The sequence below is a fragment of the Dendrobium catenatum genome, unplaced genomic scaffold (assembly GCF_001605985.2).
Source record: "Dendrobium catenatum unplaced genomic scaffold, ASM160598v2 fragScaff_scaffold_992, whole genome shotgun sequence".
In the NCBI taxonomy this organism is placed as follows: Eukaryota; Viridiplantae; Streptophyta; class Magnoliopsida; order Asparagales; family Orchidaceae; genus Dendrobium; species Dendrobium catenatum.
The window spans coordinates 127,988-151,915 of NW_021319454.1; the positions used below are offsets into that span (position 1 = coordinate 127,988).

Consider the following 23,928-nt stretch of genomic DNA (forward strand, 5'->3'; position numbering starts at 1 on the left):
TTAGCATAACATGTTCTATTTGTATTTTTTATTAATGTATTTCTTGGCTTGTAAGGGTGTTTGCTTGCTTGTAACCTTGCTCACTTATTTTTATTTTAGAGTTCTCTGTTTTTTGCTCACATCGTCCGGGACGATCCAAACATCGGCACGGACGATCAGCTAAAAACAGAAACCCTAATTAGGGCATTCTGGTTAAGGCAGTCATCTTTAAGCACATCGTCCTGGAAGATATTCGTATCAGCCGAGACGAAATGCTGAAAACAAAAAGAATCAGCTGCCATATCTATTTAGGTATTCTTTATTTTTTGACATCATCTTGGACGATGCAGCTCAATTATGCCTAAATTAATCTAGTAATTAAAGAAAGCAAAAAAGGTTTGATTGCACAATCACATCGTCCGGGACAATCGCTTGGACGATTGACATCATCGAGCTTATATTTAGGGCGATGTTCAGGACGATTTTCCGCGTATTTGAACTAATCGGCCAGGACGATCGTGATATCGGCCTTGACGATATGACCAAAAACCTTCTAATCGTCCCAAACCGACCGGGTTGATTGAGCGAAATTTATTATGATCGGTCGGCAAGTTGCAATTAATGAACTCGTTTGGAGCTCTTCTATTTAAGCTTTGACAAGGGACATTGTCAGAGTCTTTGGCAGCCATTGAAGCTTCGTTCTTTTGGAGGAAACTTGAAGAGAGATTTTGAAAGGGAGAGAGGAAATGGTGGAGTTTGAGAGAGGAAGAAGATCCTTGGAGCAGGTTTCAAGGGAGTGTGGGGGGTTCCACACGGTTGCTCCAACGAACTTGCACAATAATACCATCGGATTCAAGGCTCATCTTGAGGGAAGTTTTGAAAATAAGAAGATCTCTTTGGTGTTAAAGGGCCCGGCTACTCCGCCGCACCGGGGAAGGTGGAACTGATTTTGTAAGGGCTTCTCCGCCTAGCTGTGGGGGCTAAAGGAGAGACACTGAGTTTAGTGCAATACTCGGAGGATGCCTCCGATGAGTGGACGTAGGTCAAGGTTTGACCGAACCACTATAAATCTAGTATATTATTTCCTTTATTATTTTCGCATTTAATTTCCGCACTTAAATTTTCTTTGTGGTGAATTTTGGTTTGGTTTGAGTTTATGTTTTAATTGTTTGAAAGAATTTTTTAAAATACTAATTCACCCTCCCTCTTGGTTAGCCTCGGGACTAGTTTATAAAGGCTTAACATCTCTAATAAACTTTCAAGTGGTATTAGAACGGGATTCATAAAATCTAGTTTTTAAAACTTTTGAATTTTGATCCATGGCTAATTTTTGTAATCGTAATATTACGGAAGGTTATTCAATCACCCGACCACCTTTATTTGAAAATATTATTTTTGATTTTTGAAAAATTCGCATGTCTACTTTTTTACAATCTATTGATTTCCGAATGTGGCAAATGATTTTAACTGATTATTTTATACCGTCACGTATTTTAGATGGAATTAAAATTGATATTCCTTTTAATCAATGGAGTAGAAAAGAACAAATCAATGCTCAATTGAATGCTAAATCATTAAATTATTTTTTTCTATGTTTTAAATTCTGATGATTTTATTTTTGTATCTATATACTGGCAAAAAAATTTGAGATAAACTACACACTATATACGAAACCACTAGTGAAATCAAGCAATCTAGACTAAATATTTTATTGCATGATTATGAATTATTTTCTATGAAAATCTTATGAGTCGATCTTAGACATATATACTAGGTTTATTCAAATAGTGATATCATTGCATGCTTTAGGTAAAGAATTTTCAAATTTTGAAAAAGTCAATAAAATTCTACACTGTTTACTTGATAAATTTGATGTCATTTGTGAATCATTGCCTACGATTAAAGTTTGGGTCAAAGAATTTTGGATGTAGGTGAGATGATAGTGCTAAACGTTGAAGACTCGGAGAAAAGTGGCTTAGTTGTTGACAAAAGTAATGACTTATCAAGCAAATTAAAAAGTTCGTCAAAGCATAAACATCAATAAAAGTGGAATAAAGATAAAAATGATAAGAATATTAAGATTTCTTCTGACGTTGTTTGATTTGGATGTAGGAAGTCTAGACACATGAAAAATCAGTACCCTAATTTGAGAACTCATCCTGCAAAAGAAAAAAGACAAAACTAAACAAATTGTAAAAACGACAAATAATAAAAAGCAAAAAATCTTCTGGGTAGACCTAGCTTCTGAACCAACAGAACAGGAGCAAGATGATGTTTAAACCACTATTTGTGTGTTTATTTTTCTGTGTATGCATGTTTTGTTCATTTTTGTGTATTTTTTGTATTTTATTTTCTTCTTTGGATTTATTTTTCATTTTTTTTCCTTTCTTTTCTTTTTTGTTAAATTTTTAATTTGTCGTTACTTTTCTTTTTGTGAAGTTCTCTCTGATCAACACACATGTTCACCTTTCTAAAAATAAAAAACTTACCTCATATTTTTTATAATTCTTATATAAGTTGTGGTTGACTTCTTTAAAAACAGTTAAATGAAAAAAACTCATGATTTTATCTCTATATTTCTTTTCTTAAGAAGATTATTTTACTTTTGAATCAAAATCTTCATCATATTATAAATTGGATTTTGAAACTAATTTTTCTTATCTCCCTACATTTTGTTTATTGCATAAGGATCTTTTTTAAGTTGTTGAATCTATCTCATAATTACCTTAATCAAGTAGTTCATTTTATTAATAGAATGAGTTTACTTTTGTTTTCAAAATTTTGGAAATGCAGCATATTAAATGAAAAAAAGTGATCATTGACACCAAATCAAAACATGCATAATGACGACAAAATTGAGAAAGATACACAAAGTGTATCAAAAATTAAAAGATGCACAAAGTGCACCAAAAACCTGACCAGAAGCATAAAATGAGCCCACAAACAGTAATGCTTACATTTCTTATACTTCTTAAAGCTTCTGAAAAACTCTTGATATTTTTGATACTTCAGCTTGAAAATCATGATTCCTGATTCACAAATTTTTGTATTAATCTTCTATTAAATATGTTTTATGAAATAAATTTTGAAAAATTAGTGTTTCTTTTTCTAATTTATTCCTTGATTTAAATATTGGCTTAAAAAGTTTTTGAGCCTTTAAAATAACTTGAGCTTAGATTAAAAATTTTTGAATATTTAACTTTTTCTAGATTATGCGTAGTCAATCCATTCCTTAAGTTTTTGAATAAAATCAATAAGTAACTTTCTCATTTTAAGAATATTTGATTTTTTTTCTTTTCACTAGATCAGGGATCATTTTGTTTTTTTATTTTTATTGTTCTAATTGTTTATGTCCCTCCTCTTTTTGATAATGTCAAAGTAGGAGAACGTACTATTGTATTTGTATCTATTTTTTTGTTTTTTTAAAAAGAAATAAAAAAATTGTCTTACCCTATTTTTAAATTTTTTTATTCTAGTGAGGGAGAGATTAGGAGAAAATATTTTCAATTTTGTAAATTCAATCAGTAATATTTGTCATCATCAAAAAGGGGGAGATTGTTGCAACTCGAGCTTATAAATTTATGTTTTGATGATAACAAATATTATGGCTCACGTCCTGGACGATCAACTGAAAACTGAAATCCTAATTAGGGCATCGTGATTAAGGCAACTATCTTTAAGCACATCGTCCTGGACGATATTCGTATTGGCCGGGACGATAAGCTCAAAACAGAAAGAATTAGCCGCCAGATCTATTTAGGTACTCTTTATTTTTGGACATCGTCTAAGACGACGATGTAGCTTAATTATGTCTAAATTAATCTGGTAATTAAAGAAAGCAATTAAGGCTTGATTGCATGATCACATTGTCCGAAACGATCGTAGGATCGTCTGGGACGATCGCTTGGACGATTGACATTGTCCAGCTTCTATTTAGGGCGATGTTCAGGACGAGTTTTCTCGTATTTGAACTACTCGGCCAGGACGATCGTGATATCGTCCTGGACGATATGACCAAAAATCTTCTGATCGTCCCAAACCGACTAGGCTGATTGAGCGAAATTTACTCTGATCAGCCAGGACGATATTCATATCGTTATAGATGATAAAGTCGGCAAGTTACAATTAATGAGCTCGTTTGGAGCTCTTCTATTTAAGCTTTGACAAGGGACTTTGTAAGAGACTTTGGCAGCCATTGAAACTTCATTCTTCTGGAGGAAACTTGAAGAGAGATCTTGAAAGAGTGGAGTTTGAGAGAGGGGGATTCAAGGGAGTGTGGGGGATTCCACACGGTTGCTCCGGCGAGCTTGCAGCTTAGTACCATCGGACTCAAGGCTCGATTTGAGGGAAGTTTTGTGAGAAGAAGATCTCTTTGGTGTCAAAGGGCCCGGCTAGTCCACCGCACCGGGGAAGGTGGAAGTGATTTTGTAAAGGCTTCTCCACTTGGCTATGGGGGCTAAAGGAGAGACATTGAGTTTAGTACAATACTCGAAGGGTTCCTCCAAGGCGTGGACGTAGGTCAAGGTTTAACCGAACCACTATAAATCTGGTGTGGTATTTTCTTTATTATTTTCGCATTTAATTTCCGCACTTTGATTTTCTTTGTGGTGAATTTTGGTTTGGTTTGAGTTTGTGTTTTAATTGTTTGAAAGAATTTTTTAAAATATCAATTCATCCTCTCTCTTGGTTAGCCTCGGGACCTAACATCCCTAACGAACTTTCTACTCGTTCCTTCCCCTTCCCTGCAGTTCAACCACTATTACTGAGCTAGGGCTCAATAAAATATATAAGCAGAGTATAAGAAATAAAAATGAACATATTGAGAATTATAATAAGAAATGCATAACATTACTTTTTTTATGTTTACTGTTCAACACATTGATACAAGATATAATGATTATAGGCTTTTGCACCATTCCAGCTTTTAAATTCAAGGTTGGGTCCATATTTTCAATTTTTAGAATTTCGAGAATGTAGGTTTACCTCGTCAAGTCTTTCTCCTTTAATTTGCGGGCATATCTCCCATATATGACTTGTTTGACCTTTTCAATACCATTCTTTTTTTTAACCAACGTAAAATAAACTATGATAATCCCTACTTAATAAATAAACAAATTTAGGCATGAAGGAACTGGAATGGAATACTATCATAATCATAACAAAGTTGATGTTGCAAATATAATTTTTTTCACTATTTTCTATTGCATCATTGGGTATCTCACATCATTTTTCATAACAATCAGATAAATTGGTTCACCTAAAGTACCATGATTCCTTTTTCATTTTGTATACCACCTAAAGCATAAGTTTCTTCATTTAAACATGCCTGCCTATAACATATATAAAATAACACAACTTATATAAAATTTTATCTAAAATGAACTCATTCCACCCAAAATCTCACATCTTACTCCCTTTTTCCTCTCTACTTCCATTCCTTTTTTATTTCTTTATTAATTTTTGAATTTTCTTATCTTCTCCTCATGGATTTCAACACAAAGACATAAATTTCAGCATCCATTATTACCTAATATCAACAAACAACAATGCCCTTGCTTGCCCTTAGCTTTTCCTCTTCCTCCTCACTGATTTCAGCACTAATAGCTGATGTCAGCCATGCACAACAGTCCTATGTTGTATTTTTCAACAGATTTTAGCAATATGCAGATTGTTCACACAAAGATTTCAGCACCAATACTGGTTTCAGCAACTACAACCTTCACCTCAGCTGAATTCAACACTAGTCAACTGATTTCAACAACCCTACAGCAGTAATATTACCTAATTTAAGCAAAAAACACCTCATTTCAGCCAAATAATAAGTTCAGCCATTAATTACAGCATCTACCTAACTTCTCTTTACCTTAGTTTACTGAAATTCTCCCCACAGCAGCTTGCAATAGCTCTAACCAGTAGTACCCTCACCCTCTCAGCTCATGGTATGCAGTTTTTAGTAAACAACACCCTGCATCAGCCCCGTTTCCCACAACAGCTCGCATATGGAGCTCGCAGAAAATTGTTTCAGTCTCCAGAAACAAAGTGACGGGTGTGAGTAACAATAGCTTAAGGTTTTAACTAGCAATTCCACTATTACATAAAAATATTATACACTTAAATCCACAAAGTCACCTTACCCTATTGGATGGAATAAGGAAATCATCAACCAATGCATGCAAAGGTAAGTGGCCTTAGCTTAGGGATATAAAATACTTAGTGGACTTATAATATGGGCATTATACCTTCCCTCTAATCTTTATGGAAAACTCCCAACCTCACCCTATAAACCAAAAACCACCGCTTGATGTGCTCCTTAGCGGTTGGTGAACCTAAACCTGTTACTGACCTCAGACTCCCTCTCTCTCTTTCCCTTTCTCACTCTAAACAGAAGGCCCTCTCTCTCTTCCCTCTTCCCCTATCTCTCTCTAGCTTCCCCACTCTCTTCATTCACTCTCTGTCTCCAACACTCTTTTGAGAAAGATAAAATTGAACATACAAAAGGAAAATTAAAAAAAGAGAAAAATTTGAATTACATTATCGCAAACCATTGTCAAATATGACAGTGTCGCCTTGTGTCAAGATATAATTTGAAAACCTCAAAATTAAGTACCCACTCGCATTGTTTCAACACAAATTTGTAAAATAAGTATACAAATGTATTGATCCAATGCGGCGGGGAAATATATACTTTCACTTGTGCAGGCGATGAAGACTGATATGCACTTTTTAATTGCAATGGAATAGAAGATCAAGACCATGCACATTTTGTTAATCATTCTGGGAAGGCCCAACACTTTCGAAGAATTCCTCTGCGCGGGCGAGATGTCGTTACTGTCAAAACTCAAATTAAATGGACTTACAAAGAATAAAACATTGACGAATCATTAAGCAAGAAAAATATAAATGAAATAAAAAAACAAAAATTGCAAAATGAGAATGAGTATTGAAATTTAACAAAACTTAAAGAGGACTTATAAAAAAAACATTGTAGCTCACCTACATGCACAAACATAACCTCTCATTTGCACTTGAAATCTCAAAATATCATTAATCGCTCAAAACTTAACTCAACGAACTTGAATGGCAAAGTAAACCAAGCTAAACACTTACTATAAGAGGGAGGAAAACTTAACTCAACTTTGAATGGAAAAGTAAACCAAGCTAAACAATTACTATAAGAGGGAGGAATGATTCCTGGTAGGTCCTGCCACGCAAAATGATAAGCATATAAAGACAAAGTATCACCTCATAATACTCCCAAAAGATTCCCATCTGCCTTCAAATCCATCAGATCAACAAAAACGAACATACACATAAGAAGGCACATGGCGAAAGATGATCTTTTAAAAAATTATAAAAATACAATTTCTGCGCACATTTTAACGACAAACCCCCGCAAAGACAATCAAATCCGGAAACTTCTAAAATCTTGAATGCTCAAAATATGATTATAAAATTTATGTGCAGTTGCCTCAAAAAGCATGTAGTTGCTGTAAGAAGCGTACGATCACCTCAAATGTATGACACTATCTTGTTAAGCATGCATTGTCTCAAAAAGTGTATAGTTGACTCAAAAATGTAGTTACTCTACAAAGTGCATGATCATGATAAAAACAAGAAAATTCAACAAAGAATATGCATTAAAAAAGCACAAATATTTAAAAAGTATGTGGATAAGTCATGCAAATGTACAGAAAAAAAGTGCAAATGTATCATGTAGGCACACTGAAAAGCATTAAGTATATTGAAAAGCATATGAATATGTTATGTAAAAACACTAAAAAGTATGAAAATGCATCGTGTAGGCGCATTGAAATGGATATAAGTATATTGAAAAGTGTATGAGCGTATCAGCAAACATAGAAAGGCGTGCATTCTACTTAATAGAAAAGTCAAAACACCTGCATGTGCTTCGACCGAACGCATCAAACTCCTAAATTTCAGGTCCGAGAATACTGTGCAAAATAAAAATAAGATATGGCTTTAAGCTTTATTAATCTTAAAAATGTAAATTCCAAACAATGCACTATAAACTTATTCCTACAAATAAGCTTTTGACTATGAAATTTGCAAAAATATTTGATTGTGAGTTCCCTTAGGCCTTCAATGCTTTTTATAAAAAAAAATAAATAAATAAATAAATAAATAATCATAATAAAAATGCAAAATCTCAAGTTCATCACTCATATGATAGCTTACAAAGGCAACACATGAACTCGGTCCTTTATTAACAAGTGGACAAAGATAATAAAGTTCAAATAGCAAAATGAAATATTAAAACACCCTAATAATGAACAATATTGACTGAAAATGATTTTTTAAATTCTCCCAAATTATAAAGTTAACCACTTAGGGCTTCAATTCCAACAAAAAAAATAAAAATCTAGGATTATTAAGATGAAAAAGCTTTGTCAGAAATGGAATAGGGTGACTAGTTGTATTTAGAAGAGTATAATGAAAGGGTCTTAACATTCAAACAGCCAACAAAAGATCATGTATAATTTCAGTCACGGGTTTGAAGTACTTGAGCTAAACTAGAGATAAGATTCAAATTTCAAAAGGAGAAAATAAAAGTGCAGAAGATAGGTGCATCTATTATCCGCTAAAAAATGTAAAAGACAGATTTCATACTTAATGTACAATCCATCTACCATGCAAATTAGAAGAATGCATTAAAATAGGTGGGATTTACATGCATACCATAAATTTGAGAGTATTTATATATCTAATAGTTAAATCTATATATTGTCTTATATAACATTCAAATCTTTAAATCACATGAAGAATTTTATTACTATTAACTTTTGTCAAATGAAGTATGCATTTTCATGTATATATTTGATGTAATTGAAACACTAAAATGTTCTATACCTAAATATAAAAATTTAGGTGTCAAATATATAAATAATGTAAATACATCTTAAAATAAATAAATCTGAATTATGTTTCAGAACATCAGAAGTAAAGGATCTTTGGTATAAAAAGCATTTATGTTAAAAAGATGATCTAGCCTACATTCTTCAATGAATGCACAGATAAAGCTGGCCTCCTCCCAAGTTGAGACCGTAATTGATCTAAAACAAGAAAACATCCTGCTCTTCTTATGTCCCAGAAGCGTATGGCACCATCACACCCTCCAGTCATCAAAACCCATTCACTAGAGGACGACCATTCTAGAGTCATTACTCCATCTGCAATAGAAACAGTGTACATATTATCGAACAGCTTTGAGTAAGACACAGATAACAACTGTAAGAGGGCCCAGCAGTTAAGAAGAGGGTGTTTTCTCTCTCTCTTTTCAGCAACTCAATGTGCCATCGTTGAATCATATTATATGAAACAACCAGAATGAAATGAAGCAAATGATGTTTTGGAATTAGGATGATACTGCAAAATGAAAATATATCTACAAATATTTATTTTGATAACTTTGAAATCAACTCTGGGAGTGTATGACATTAAGGAGGTCCAAAGTCACTTATAAGTACTGCCTTAGAAATTTCTCTAAGTTCTTGGCATCGTTATTGAGTTAATTCAATTCAAACAAACATATAAATAATTCTTGAAAATAAATTCCACCAAAATAAACATCTAAACTAGTTGTGTAACTTGATTTCTTTAGCAGCATGAGAACAAATATTATTGTCCCCATGGTTCTGGTGATATCACCACAAATTATCATCAAGGTAAAACGGCTAAAATAGCCAGGAAAAAACTATCTCGTAAATAAAAAACTGATCTCCAAAATCTGTTCTTACAATTGCTTAAAATCTACTTTGAAGTTTTGCTAAGATCAGTTTTTTAAACCTATTTTGTAGATTGCTAAGATCTGTTATGGGAAATTAATTTAGTATTTTGCTGCAATTCGTTTTGCTGGAAACTCTTTATCAAATTACTGAAATCTAATTTGTGAAATCTGTATGACTAAAATAAAATTGCCAAATGTCATTTTCATCTTTTGTTAATCTTTACAAAATATAAAATTAACTAAGGTGAGCACAAACATGGTGTAAGATCACCACTTATTTTCAAGTTTTTATTTTCATTTTTAGCAAAAGCTTGTGACTTAAAATTATCTGGATTAATCCTTTAGAGACAGTACAAAACGAGCATATACGTGAAAAGGTTGGAGTAGCTCCAGTGGAAGATAAGATTAGAAAGAGTCACCTTGTGGTTTGGTCACATAAAATAACGGACTTCCGATGAACCGATTAGGAGAGTATGTATTAGATTTGACTTAAGTAAAAAAAGGTAGAGGTGGACTTACAAAGACTTGGTTAGAAAATATTAGAAACGGCCTTTCTTTATTAGATTTAAATGAGAATTTGACTCTTAACATAACACAACGTTGAAAAAGGAATCATGTAGTTGACCCCACGTAGTGGAATAAAGGCTTAATGTTGTTATTGGTGTTGTTGTAATCTTTTTCACTTTCCTTACCGAAGGCATTGGCCTGGCATGAGTCCTTCATTATCCCATAGATTTGGGTTGTACTCTACTGTATAGGAGAGTAAGTAGGTTGTATTGGACTTCTCTAATACTTGAGAAGTGGAATCCTAGCCTGGTTGTTTAGGTGTGGACATAGGAAGGGTTGGTAGACAAATCATATAAATATACTGTCTGCCTTCTCATTTATCTTTATCTACACTTGCTTCTTCATGTAGTTTCTTACTACAGTGCTTATTGTGATTAATCTAACTTTTATTTAATCTTATCATTTTCCTTGATAGTATCACTGTGCATGGAAGTTTCTTGTAACATAATTGTCTTAAATTTCATATAGTTTTTAGAATAAACTAACTTTTAGAGTAGATTCACCTCCCCCTCCTTGAGGTGTCATAGTCATCTCAAATTTGGTATTAGAGCCTCGACTCTCTTATTTGGTTTAACAATTTAGAGTAGATTCATACATGCACTATGGCTTAAACTTTTCCCATTAGTTTATTATCCAAAAACCAATCTACACATCAACCATAATTGCCTAGTAATTTACCATTTGATTATTGGAAGAACCGTGCTAGCATATTCAGTAGAGGTCAAGATGCATGTGGCATATACTTACACATCAATTTCGCACATCCACTCTTGAATTTAATGTATTAAAAAAGGAAAAAATATTTTGAGGTTGAGGAATGGGCTGTACTAGAACGTGAACTAAATGAACTTGATGCAAGGGATTGTAACACTCTTCATAGTGCTACAATGAAAGTGATTTGGGACAAGCTTACATTACTTATGAATGAATTAGTGATATAAAGGATGCACTTATCAGTGGGTTGGTTCATGAATAAAAAATATTATGAATGTTATCAATTGAAGCTAATTCTGATATATATGTTAAAGGTGTTAAAATGGATTTTTAAGTCGGGTTCAAGTTTGACCAGAAATTGACTTGCTTTGAACCCATCCGACTTGCTACACTCAATTAACGAGTCAAAATCAGGACCCAAACCCGATCTGTCGGCAACCCATTTAACCTGACCTGACCAACCAAACCATTTAAATTAAAAAATGATTTTAAAGTGGCTTTTTCAAATGTTGAAATATATATATGTATGAGTTATTTTAAATGTTGAAATATACATGACTTGAAATTTATAATTAGATTTCAGGTTGACGAGTCAACTCGAACCTGATCTATTTATTAAATTAGCCAAAAAAAAAGAATCTAAACTCGGCCTATTTATTAAATAGGTTGACTAGAATGCATAATTTTTAGGTTTGATCCAAGTGGGATTTTTAGGTCAAATAATATATTGACACCCCTAAAGTATGTTAGATTTGTAAAAATATTAACGCCTTGCATGCTTTAGGAAGAACTCATAAGAACTAAGATGTCTTCTTAGATGCCTTCCAAAAGAATGAGATGTTAAGGTGCCTGCCATTAGTGAAGCAAATGATTTATGAACACATCCACTTGGTCAATTTTTAGCTTCTTTGATAGCTAATGAATCTATACTAGCTGATCTCCATTATTTTTTTGGCAAGATTTTAAGAGAGAGAAGCTCCACGTTTCTAGAGAGAGTTTAACGGAATTTTGAAATTCTGAATTCCCGCAAGTTTCGTTTGCCACTGATGGTGACGGAAGGACGTCGGGCTTCCTCCGGCGCCGGCGACAGTCGTATCCCGGCAACGACTGCGATTAAAATTCTGTCTCGCAATAACCAAGGTGTTTCGCCTCCTGCTTTTGGCGATGCTAACAAGATGTTCGAACGGGAGACCAACTTGAGCTTTAAAACTGCTAAACCTCTTGTGATCAATGAAGGAGGACATTAATCTCCGAAAATCCTTTCGGAATGCATTGGTAAAGGGAAAAATGTAATGTTCGACGATTCAAGCATTTTTCGGAAGGAGTTTTGTCGAAATGATAATATAGCAATCTGCAAAAATAATGGAGATGTGGCAACTGAAGATTTATTGGAATCTGTTAAGGGTTCATCATCGGGAATTAATAAATTGATGGCTATGGATGAAGCCTTACTGGGTGGAACTGTTGATATGGTCACGGGGAATCACAGAGATGGAGAAGATGTTAATGAAGTGCAAAAGGAGAATAACGACCTGGAGAAGGTCAGAGTTTGTGAATCAGCTATGTTGGGAAACTGCAACTCTAAGGAAGGAATGGAGTCTGCCATCCCTCCTCAACTGGGCAAATCAGTGGTGAATGCCTGGAATTCCAAGCCTAATTTCAGAACAATCGATTTTGATTATGGGAAGGATTTTTCTGATAATGGTTTTGTGAAACTTCATCAACAAAATGAGTTGGAAAACTCTAACAAATTGAAGAAAGCTCTAGTTATTAAGGTGTTTGGCGATTATGCTCCTTATCATGTCATTGGTTTGGAGCTAAGGAAGCAATGGAACCAGTTTGGAAGATTTCATATGACTTTACTTGGTGGTGGATGGGTCTTATGTGCCTTTGAGGAACAAGAAGCTATGGAAGTTGTTCTAAATAATGGACCCTGGTATGTAAGTGGCAGCATAATCGGTCTGGATAAATGGTCCCCTGATTTTAATCCCTCTTCTTTGAAGGGATTAACAGCACCAATTTGGATTAGGCTTCCTAATCTCCCTCTGCAAAGCTGGGACAGGATTAATGTATGTAGGATTTCATCAAAGGTTGGTGTTCCTTTTCTTATTGATGAAAACATGTTTCAATGGGGGAGGCGTGAATATGCCAGAATTTGTGTTAGAATCAAGTTGGAAAGCAAACTACTTTTAGGAGTATGGGTTGAAGGAGCATTGGGAAAATTTTATCAGAAAGTTTGTTATGAAAAGATGTTGTTCATCTGCTTCAAATGTGGAAGGATAGGTCATTTGGAAAAAGTCTGTAAGGTGAGCAAGGAGGAACCTGTGCAGGTTCTTAATAAAGATGCAGCAAGGTCTGTTGAAGGAGATGTAGCTGTTATGAGGAAGAATTCAATGGCTGATACTGTAGAGAAAGATGTCTTCAAGGCTAATAAAGATGATTATGGTCCATGGTTACATGTGGACTATGGGAGGAAGAGAGGAAAAAACTACAGATTCCAAAATAAGTGGCCTCGTCAGACATTCAATTAAGATAGATAAAAAAGTGGGAGAAGAAGTCCAATCAGAGGTTGAGAACATTGGGGACCAGAGGAAATTTGATGACAGAAGAGTGAAGAAGACTTCAGAGGAGGCTTTGCTGCCTCCTAGCAATAACGGTGAAGATCCTGGAATAATAGCTAATGGAAGCAAAAACATCAGTTATTCAAAAGCTGATGACAGAATATGCATCTTAATCAGTTTGATGTTTTAATCAACATAGGTGAGGAAGGAGAAATTATTGATGTTGAAGGTGAGGTTCCTGAAGTAAATTTAGCTTCAGGACATTCCTACAGGAGGAGTCAATGAAGAAGTGTTAGATAATAATTATATGGAGGCTCAAATCAGCAATGCAGAGGAAGGGTCAAGCAAGACGAGGAAGAAAAGGTCTAAGAAATTAAAGGACTTAGGTCCCATCAAGCTGATTCCAAGAAATAGGAAATTGGAAGAAGAAGTTAAGACAAAGGGCGGGGAACCTTTTCCCCTTGGATCATTAATGTCGTCCATTGGTTTTTGGAACTGTAGAGGAGCTCAAAAGACTAAAGCTTCTCTATATGCGAAGGATTTCATTAGGGAGTTTGGGTTATTCTTCCTTGGCATAGTGGAAACTAAGCTTACGGTTGTAGATAAGAAGATTGTTAGTTCTTTGGTTGGGGAAGGTTGGGATTTTTGTCATGTTCCATCTGAAGGTCTCTCTAGAGGAATCTTAGTAATATGGAGGCAAGATTTGGCCACTTTTAACTTGCTGGAAGCTTCAACACAGATTCTTATTGGAGATCTCAATGTGATCAATAGGGGCACATGGAGAATTGCTACAATCTATGGGAACAAAGATGTGTACAAGAGGAGGAATTTATGGGAGAGATTGGAGCATCATTTGATTGAAGATTTCCCTGTGGTTATAGGGGGAGACTTTAACTGTCTTCTATCCAAAAAAGAAAAAAAAATGGGGAAGAGACTTTGTTTTTGGCTTAGGTCCAAAGAAGATGAAGTCTTTTATCACGTGCAATGACTTGCATGAGGTGGCTTGTGTTGGGCCCAAGTATACTTGGTGTAATAACAAGAGTGGAGCAGAGAGAATTCTTGAAAAGCTGGATAGATGCCTAGTCAATTCAATAGCCTTTAATTCTTCTCATAGATTGATGGTGAGACATTTGGCAAGGATAGCTTCGGACCATTGTCCGATATTGTTAAATTTGTTGGATTTCAAATCTCTTCACAATTCATACAAGACGGATATCGGAGGAGTGTTTAGAGATCACTATGGAAGGTTTTTGTTGGCCTTCAGAAAGCCTCTTACTCACTGGGATGCAGCAGCAGTAGAGCTTCAATCCATCCTTGCTATTAAACTAGTGATTAAAGAATGGATGCTAGACTACAAAGGCCTTATCATTGAAGGGGACAACATGAATGTGATCAATTTCATCAAGGAGATGGTGAAGAAAGGTGGTAATGATTCGATTGACCTCTCTTTTATTAAAGATTTTGATTTTGTTGTTTTTAAATGTGTAGATAGGGTAAGCAATAAGTTAGCCGATCTTTGTGCTAACTTTGCTTGCTTTAGCTCTTTTATTTGGAATGATGTTACTTAGAGCGATATCCCTCCTTCCTTCATTACTCTGTTAGAAAAGGAGTCGGATGCTTGTAGAGAGTAAGGCAGTTTTTTCTCCTTAATAAAGCTCTTTAGCTTTTCTTTTCAAAAAAAAAAAAGAATAGATACCAGCTTTAGGGAACAAAATTGATAGCTCAACGAAGAAAGATAAAGAAAGGAAAAAAAATCATTACTTTGCAGGTAGATAATTCTGAAGAGTCTAGCGCTAAGGGCTTAGATGGTGATAATGATGAGTTGGCCACGATTTCAAGAAGGTTTGGAAACTGCCTAAGGAAAAAAAATCAAAGGTACACAATCTAAGATTCATAGATTTCATACTAAGAAGATTTCTGCATGTTAAGACATCATTTGATATCATTAAAAAAGTCTAGACACATGAAAGGAGATTGTCTAGATATTGTTGACTATTCAAAGAAGAAGGACAAGAATTTGACGAAGAAGAGAGAAGAAAACATAAATACAAATCTAAAATAAGATGCATATCACACGAACACATTCTAATTCACAAATCACAAACTCTTAACTTAAACTACTTCATTACTAGGATGAAATTGAACAAACAAAGAAACATACAAATTTCATAAATTAACAATCGTTTACTAAAATTAATGCATAAAAATCCAAAAGTATAAGGAAATGTCCAATTAATTGAAAATCATACTATTGTATAAATCCAACTCAGATCTAATGAAATATTAATCTCACACATGCTAAATCAATTACAAAAATTTAGATAAGAAAACAAAAATAAGAGGAATATAAGTCATCAAATTAAGCCTACTGGTTGTACAAGGAGATAATTTCTCTAAAAAATCTCCGAGTTCACACTTACAGAAGAAAAGGACCACCAAGAATTGTACTTCAAACTAGAAATTTATTAAGAAATTACTTCATATAGTTTTAAATGTCAAAAGAATTTTTATAATCATAAAATTCTGTAAGGAAAATATTAGCCAGCCAAAAATCCCTCGTCCATGATGTTATCAAAATAAGATAGCCGCCAGACAAGAGCAACCTGAGAATTCCATATTTATGAGAGATGGTATTAATGCTATAAGAGGCAAAATTAACATGAAAACAAAAGTTTCAGCCCACCATTATGGCTCTTTATATGTTTAAGAAATAAAAGAATAATATTGTCACTTAGGTGTTCGACTGGTCATTTCATGTAAAGATGATATTATCATAGAAGAATGCATCCATGCAAAAGTAGGACTGAAAAAGATACCCACCGTGATGCCCTGACAATGTATGAGTAAATGCTCCAGAAGCTATATCACATAAACGGACTTGAACATCTGCACTTCCAGCAGCAATGAGCATGTGGGTTGTTGCAATGGAGGACATCGCAGTGCCATAAACCTTTCCAGGCATTTTATATTCCATAATAGCCTAATAAAATTAATATATAATAAAACTGGGTGACTGGTTTTCATTGAAGTAGGCATGCATGCAGCAAGCGAAATGAAAACTTACTTGGGAAGTATTTGTATCCCACACTTTGATGTCATGATCATAAGAACCAGTGACAAACAATCCAGTGTCTATTGGATACCAAATAGCAGATGATATAGCAAATTTATGTCCCTGTTCATGATGCTTGTCAACGGCAACTAGACTCCTGTGTTTCGCAATCAAGCCATATTCATCATAATCTGAAGCTTGCTGAATATCATAAATGGCAACGGATGCATCTGATGAACCCGACAGTAAATATCGACCCTCTGTCAAATCAACCTAACCATGTAGTCAAATAATGTGGCCATATAACATAACCGAAATGGGTCAGATAATGTTTAGCATTCATTAGCAAAATATTATTACATGAACGGAAATCAAGTGATGCAAGCATGCCTAAGAACTACCTATGATTGGTGAGTTTATTTGATAAAATGTTTTATCAATTTCATTATGTCACATCATGGTTCTGTTGGGTGTTTTGGGATTAAGGATGGAGTTTAATTGGGAAAATAGGAATCAATAATATCAAACCAGGTACCCAAGGAATAATCATTTATTACATCTATATAGCCATGTATGCATGCATATTTATTAGTTTCTGTCAACACCTCAACTCAATGCACCACAAGCTACACTCTACTAATGTGCACCAGCCAGCTCAGCAAATGGATCTCCACTAGTCTGCTCTAGGCAATCTGCCAGTAACAGAAACATCATGCACTTTCTAACCTCTTGTTCCCTTGCATTCACCAATAATACCAAAAGTCTTTTTTCTTTTTTTTTAAAAAGACCGCTGGTCATTGTATTAAACCTAGTATGAAATACAATACATTTCTTTCCACCACTATTCTTTGTGCTCTCTAAAATTGTTGCATGAGTTCGTTTATGGCATCAGAGCACCCACGGTCAAGGGCATCAATGGCTAAACAAAACTCATCCTCATCAACCCCTCTTAATTCCTCTCTCTCGGCATCCATGGCGACTTCACTGTTTCATCTTCCTTAAAACATCTAATGTCCAATCTCAAGCTTATAGTCAATACCCAACTTACCTCAGAAAACTATGTCATCTGACGTCTTCAGATCTACAAGTTTTTCTCCACCAATGGCTTTGAAGGATATCTCAATGGCCAACTCACCTGCCCTCCAGATCCAGCCCGAACTCTCAGTTCAATGATCATCATCAATGGAAACTGATCGATCAAAACCTTGTGGCTGCATTACTCTCCACGATATCTCCATCTATGCTACCTTACATTCTCCATCTCACAACAGCTCATAGATCTAGACAACGGTGGAACTCCGTCTCCAACCTACAAACCGGTCAAGGGTCATTCAATTAAAGAATGAACTGTATCATATTCAAATGAAAGATCAGACTGTAACCCAATACCTAGCACACATTAAGTCTCTAGATGACAATATAGCAGCCACTAGCTCCAAGATTGATAGAGAGGACATCATCCTCTGCACTCTCAACGGGCTCTCATCTTCCTACAACTCTTTCAAAAAATCTATTTGCACTTATCCCCTTCCAACAAGCCTTGAAGTGCTCTACGCACTCCTTTGCAGAGAATAGATAAACGTTCAGACGGAGTTAAAAAAACAGATAGCCCCAATACTAGACAATCAGGCTTTGTACACATCCCGCGAAAACTCCTTCAGAGGTCGTCAGGCTCAGCCCACCTCACCCAAATCAGATCGTGGAAGGGGAGCTCCCTTCAATCCATCTTCTGCGAATAGAAGACCTCCGACCGCACAGGTCAGCATCACTCCACGACCAATATGCCAAATCTACGGGAAAACAGGACATACGGTGCTCTCGTGCTGGCACAGGTGCAACTTTGTCCAGTACACACCTTAGCCTTCATCCAATCAACGTGCTCTTCTCACTCAATCGCAGACGGATTCCACCATAGAGTGGATATTAGACTCAAGAGCTCAACACATCTTACCACAGACTCCACAAATCTGCAGCAATCAGCTCCTTATTAAGGCTCACACTCCATCTCCATTGTGAATGGGACTTCACTTCCCATCCAGCATAGAGGGCTAGGTATTTTACCCATTCTATACTCTGCTTGTAAGCTCCGCCTACACAACCTCCTTCACGTTCCCTCTCTTTCACACAATTTACTATCTATATATAAACTTACATTTGATAACAACTGTTACATTTATTTTGATGCTTCTGGGTTTGTTATCAAGGATGGACTGCACAATCAGACATTAATCCATGGTCGTAGCCGTGACAACATCTTCCCTATCCACACCCGCAAAGATCTTCCAGTCCATGCTCTACACACCACAACTAATACATCTCAACAATGGCACTCCCGCCTTGGTCATCCCCATCATAAAGTGATGGCCATCCTATCTAAGAGCTTTCCCTATCTTAATATTAGTTCTTTTACTACATTATATAATTCTTGTAAAGTGGCAAAAACCCACAAGTTGCCCTTTCCCAAATATACTACCAATGTGATTGGAAATACTTGAGTTCCCAAGTAACCCTAAGGGAAATACTTGAGTTTGCAAGCAAACCTATCACTAATTGGTGAAAACAGTGAGAATAATGCAAAATCTAGGAGGAAAATAGCCCCTAAACGATGGATTGCAATAAGAGAATCAAAGCCAAACAAAGACGAAGCAAGATACAAATGATCCTCAATTCGAGAGGAGGATCGTTCTCTCCCAAATCTCTAGGCAAAGCAATCTAGAGCCAAAAATCTCAAGAACTCCAAGAGAAAGCTCAAATCATGCATAAACTCCCTCCCAAAACAAACCCCCCTATTCATACAATTCACTTCCTAATTCAAACATCTCTCATTCAAATTTTTCCTCTCAAACTAGCCTCCCAAAACCCCTTCTCCCCATTGCTCCAAATGGGTTGCAACAATAAAGGAGGCGGACCCCCCTTTGTCCGCCTCCTATACACATGAGTCGGCCGCTGGGCCGGCTCCTGGGCCGATTCAGGGTGAACCTACCTGTCAATACCGCCCTCCCAAAGAATCATCTTGTCATCAAGGTGAAAGCTAGGAAATTACTGTTTCACCCTCTCGTATGTTTCCCGCGTGGCATCATAGTCAGACAAATTTTTCAACTTTATTAATACTTCTTTAGCTCTATCTTCTTTTTGGTGAACCCCCATCAACTCTAAGGGTTCCACAATTACCTCCAAATCCTCAGTAAGTGTTGTCGGTAAATCCGAGCTGGCTGTATAATCTCCAATGGCTTTTCTCAGCTGCGACACATGGAAAACCGGATGAATAGTCATCGTGGGTGGTAGTTTCAGCCGATATGCTACCGCTCCAATTTTTCCAATATTTCATAAGGTCCAAAGTATATTGGAGCGAGCTTTTCATTTCTCCTATTAGCAACTGTCTTCTATCGGTATGGTCAAAGCTTCAAGAACACCCTCTCTCCTTCTTCAAACTGTATGTCTTTCCTATGCCCATTAGCTTTTTTCTTCATAATTTGTTGAGCTCTCAGTAGATATTCTTTAATTCCTCTAACACTAGATCTCTCTCCTCCAAGTACTCCACTGAAGAAACTGGAGTACTACTACTCCCAAAGTACACCAAATGAGGAGTTGTACCAGTACTCCACCCATGATAGCCACTTGGCCCACAGCTTGGGTGTCTCAGACATAAAACATCTCAAGTAGGTCTCCAAGCTCCTATTGACGACTTCCGTTTGGTCATATGTTTGTGGCTGGTAAGCGGTGCTCCTCTTTAGGATTGTCCCTTGTAAGTTGAACAACTCCCTCCAAAAATGACTGAGGAACATATTATCTCTATCTGAAATGATTGCCTCTAGTACCCCATGCAATCTGACCACCTCTCTGATGAAAACTGAAGCCACTGACACCGCGATGTAAGGATGTCAGAGGGGAATAAATTGAGCATACTTACTCAATCTATCCACCACTACCAGAATCACCGTTAAGCATTTTTGAACGGGGCAGCTCATCTATGAAGTCCATGGATATCTCCTCCCATACCCGTCCTGGTAACGTCAATGGCTGTAGTAGCCCCCCTGGTGCATAGCAAGGTATATGTTCCTCTGACAGATCTCACACCTTTCCACCATCTCCTCAACATCTCTATGTATTCCCTTCATGTAAAGCACGGCAGCTAACCTCCTGTAGGTATTCTGCACCTCTGAATGGCCCCCAATGCGCTTCCATTAAATTTTTGGAGTAAGTTTAGGATGTGGATTGAGGTCTTGGGCATCACGAACCTCCCTTGATACAGCAGTTTGTCCCTCTCTACTGAGTACCCTGGGTGGCTACAACATTCCCTCAATAATTCCGTCTTAATCTTCCCCAACTCCTCATCCTTAGAGCTCTCCTCAATGGCCTCCCAATCCAGCATCAAAGGAACAGACACTGCCACTGTCTGTAGCTATACCATACATCTGGACAAGGCATCTGCCGCCTTGTTCTCTCTTATTAGTATGTACTGGATTTCAAAATCATACCCCAATAACTTTGACAGTCATCTCTAATGCTCTTCAGTCACTATTCGTTGTTCTAACAAGTATATCAGGCTCCTCTGATCTATTCTGATAATGAAATTCCTACCTAACAGGTAGGGTCTCCACTTCTGGATGGCTAAAATGATAGTCATCAACTCCCTCTCATAGACTGATTTCAGCCTGGCTCTGGCTGCCAACACCTAGCTGAAGTAGGCAATGGGTCGCCTATCTTACATGAGTACTGCCCCCAATTCATATCCTGAAGCATCTGTCTCCACTATGAAGGCCTGAGTGAAATCTGGTAGAGCTAAGATGGGTATTGTGGTCATAGCCTTCTTTAGTTTCTCAAATACTGCTGTGGCTGCCTCTCCCCATAGGAATTCATCTTTCTTCAGCTGCTCTATCAGTGACCATGTTATAGTACTGTATACTTTGACAAATCTCCTATAGTATCCCGTCAGCCCTAAGAATCCTCTCAACTCCTTCAGATTCTTAGGTAAGGGCCATCTCAACATAGCCTCCACCTTTGACTGACCAACCGCCACCCCTTCCTTGGACACAATATGGCTCAAGTACTCCACACTGGTTTGGGCAAAACAACATTTCTTCAGGTTGGCTCTCAGTTGATGCTCATATAGAACTCCCAATACCAGCTTCAAATGCTTCAGATGGTCCTTCTCAATTATGTTGTACACCAATATGTCATCAAAAAATACTAGCACAAACTTCCGGAGATACTGTATGAACACCTTGTTCATCAATGACTAGAAAATAGCAGGGGCATTGGTAAGCCCAAATGGCATAACCAGAAACTCATAATGCCCCTCGTGTGTTCGGAATGCTTCCTTTGAGATGTCTTCCTTCCTCATCCGGATCTGATGGTATCCCGACTTCAAATCCAGTTTGGAGAATACCACTGCTCCATACAGTTCATCCAAAAGCTCGTCAATCACTGGAATGGGAAATTTATCCGGTACAATCTCCTTATTTAATGCCCTGTAATCCACATAAAACCTCTAACTCCCATCTTTCTTTTTTGACCAGTAACACCGGGCTAAAGAAAGGACTCACACTTGGTCTGATGATCCTAGCCTCCAACATCTCCCTAATCAGCTTCTCAATTTCATCCTTATGAATCTGAGGGTAGCGGTAGGGTCTTACACTAATCGGTGACACCCCCTCCTTTAGAAGATTAGCATGCTCCAGTTCTCTAAGTGGTGGTAACCCTTGAGGTTGCTGGAACACCTCACTGAACTGTTTTATGACTGGTTGCACTACAAGAGGAATGCCCCCTCTCCCCCCATACTGACCCTCTTAAATCATTGCAGTTCTATCAAATATCCACCTCCAACCTTCTGTATGGTTCTGATCATGGAATTAAGAGAGACTCCCGCTCTAGAAAGCCCGGCATCTCCCTGCATCACCATTTTCCTTTCCCCCACCACTAGTTCCATCCTCAATGCTACCCAATTTACCTTCGTCTCCCCCAAGGTTTGCAGTCATTTCATCCCCAAAATGACATCGGTACTCCCCAATTCCAAGGGAAGAAAATCTTCCCTCACATATATCCCCTAAATAGTCAACATCACTCCCTTACAAACACCTCTGCCCATTTCTAACTTTTCGGTGCCCATCATCACCAATACCCTCCTGTATCCACTAGTTTCACCCTCAATAGATCAACAATATGGGTATTGATGAAATTGTGGGTTGCCCCACTATCTATTAACACTACCACATCCCTATCAGCTATCTCTCCCTTCACCTTTAAAGTGTGATTCGAAGTAAATCCCACTACTGAGTTTAGGGAGAATTATGACACATCCAAATGCAACTTTGATAGGAAATATTTGATTTCAAGTTTTCCTATTCACTTTCTAGCAATTATCCAAGCAAAAACTGCTGCTCACAGCAGAAAAACAGCAAAAACAGGGGAAAATCTGGGAAATACAGCGAGAAAACTTGAGAAAAATCTTGTATTTTTACTAATAGATGCAAGGAAAATAGCAAAGATACAAGGATCCTCTATTCGAGAGGAGGATCGCACTCTCCCAAATCTCTAGAATACGATCTAGAGCCCAAATCAACAAGAAGAACAAGAGAAACTTCAAAACAAAATCACATAACCCTCAACCTCCCCTTTACTCCCTACTTAATGCATACAATTCAAAATAGATACAAAAGGACCTAATTTCCCTCACTTCCCCTCATTTTGGCTCCAAGAAGCAACTTGAATTTCAAGTGGACGCCGCCTCTAGCCTCATGCGGCTTCCGCCTCATGTCCGCCCACCCTCCTCCTTCGGTAAACCTGAACCGGCCCATTGGATTGGGCCGGCTGGACCGGTCCAGGGAGGACCGGTCTAACATTACCGCCCTCCCAAAGAACCACCTTGTCCTCAAGGTGGAAGTCAGGAAACTGTTGCTTCATCCGCTCGAATGGCTCCCACGTGGCCTCGTAGTCAGGGAGATTCTTCCATTTGATCAGGACTTCTGTGGTTCCATCTGCTTTTTGGCGAACCTCCATGAGCTCCAAAGGTTCCAATATCATTTCCATCTCCTCCGTTAATGTTCCTGGTAACTCAGAACTGGTAGCATAATTTCCAATGGCTCTCCTTAGCTGGGATACATGAAAAACTGGATGGATCGTCGCTGTTGGTGATAACTTCAGACGATATGCCACAGCTCCAATTTTCTCCAGTACTTCATAAGGACCGAAGTACCTTGGAGCAAGCTTCTCATTCCTCCGATTGGCGATCGTTTTCTGTCGATATGGGCGGAGTTTCAAAAATACCTTCTCACCCACCTCAAACTGAATATCCTTACGATGCCCATCAG

The 23,928-nt window shown here is 37.0% G+C and overlaps 1 protein-coding gene across 2 annotated transcripts in view; it reads right to left on the reverse strand.

The window, feature by feature from the left end:
- The window catches only part of LOC110113900 (WD repeat-containing protein ATCSA-1), an 87,578-nt gene that overhangs the window by 31,877 nt on the left and 31,773 nt on the right, over positions 1 to 23,928 (reverse strand). For both annotated transcript variants that reach the window (XM_020846628.2, XM_020846619.2), the window contains exons 2-4: positions 16,631 to 16,891; positions 16,387 to 16,546; positions 8,992 to 9,167 (exon numbers count right to left, since the gene is read on the reverse strand). In XM_020846628.2, coding sequence (XP_020702287.1) covers positions 8,992 to 9,167; positions 16,387 to 16,546; positions 16,631 to 16,891 — 597 coding nt within the window. The remainder of the gene's footprint in view (positions 1 to 8,991; positions 9,168 to 16,386; positions 16,547 to 16,630; positions 16,892 to 23,928) is intronic.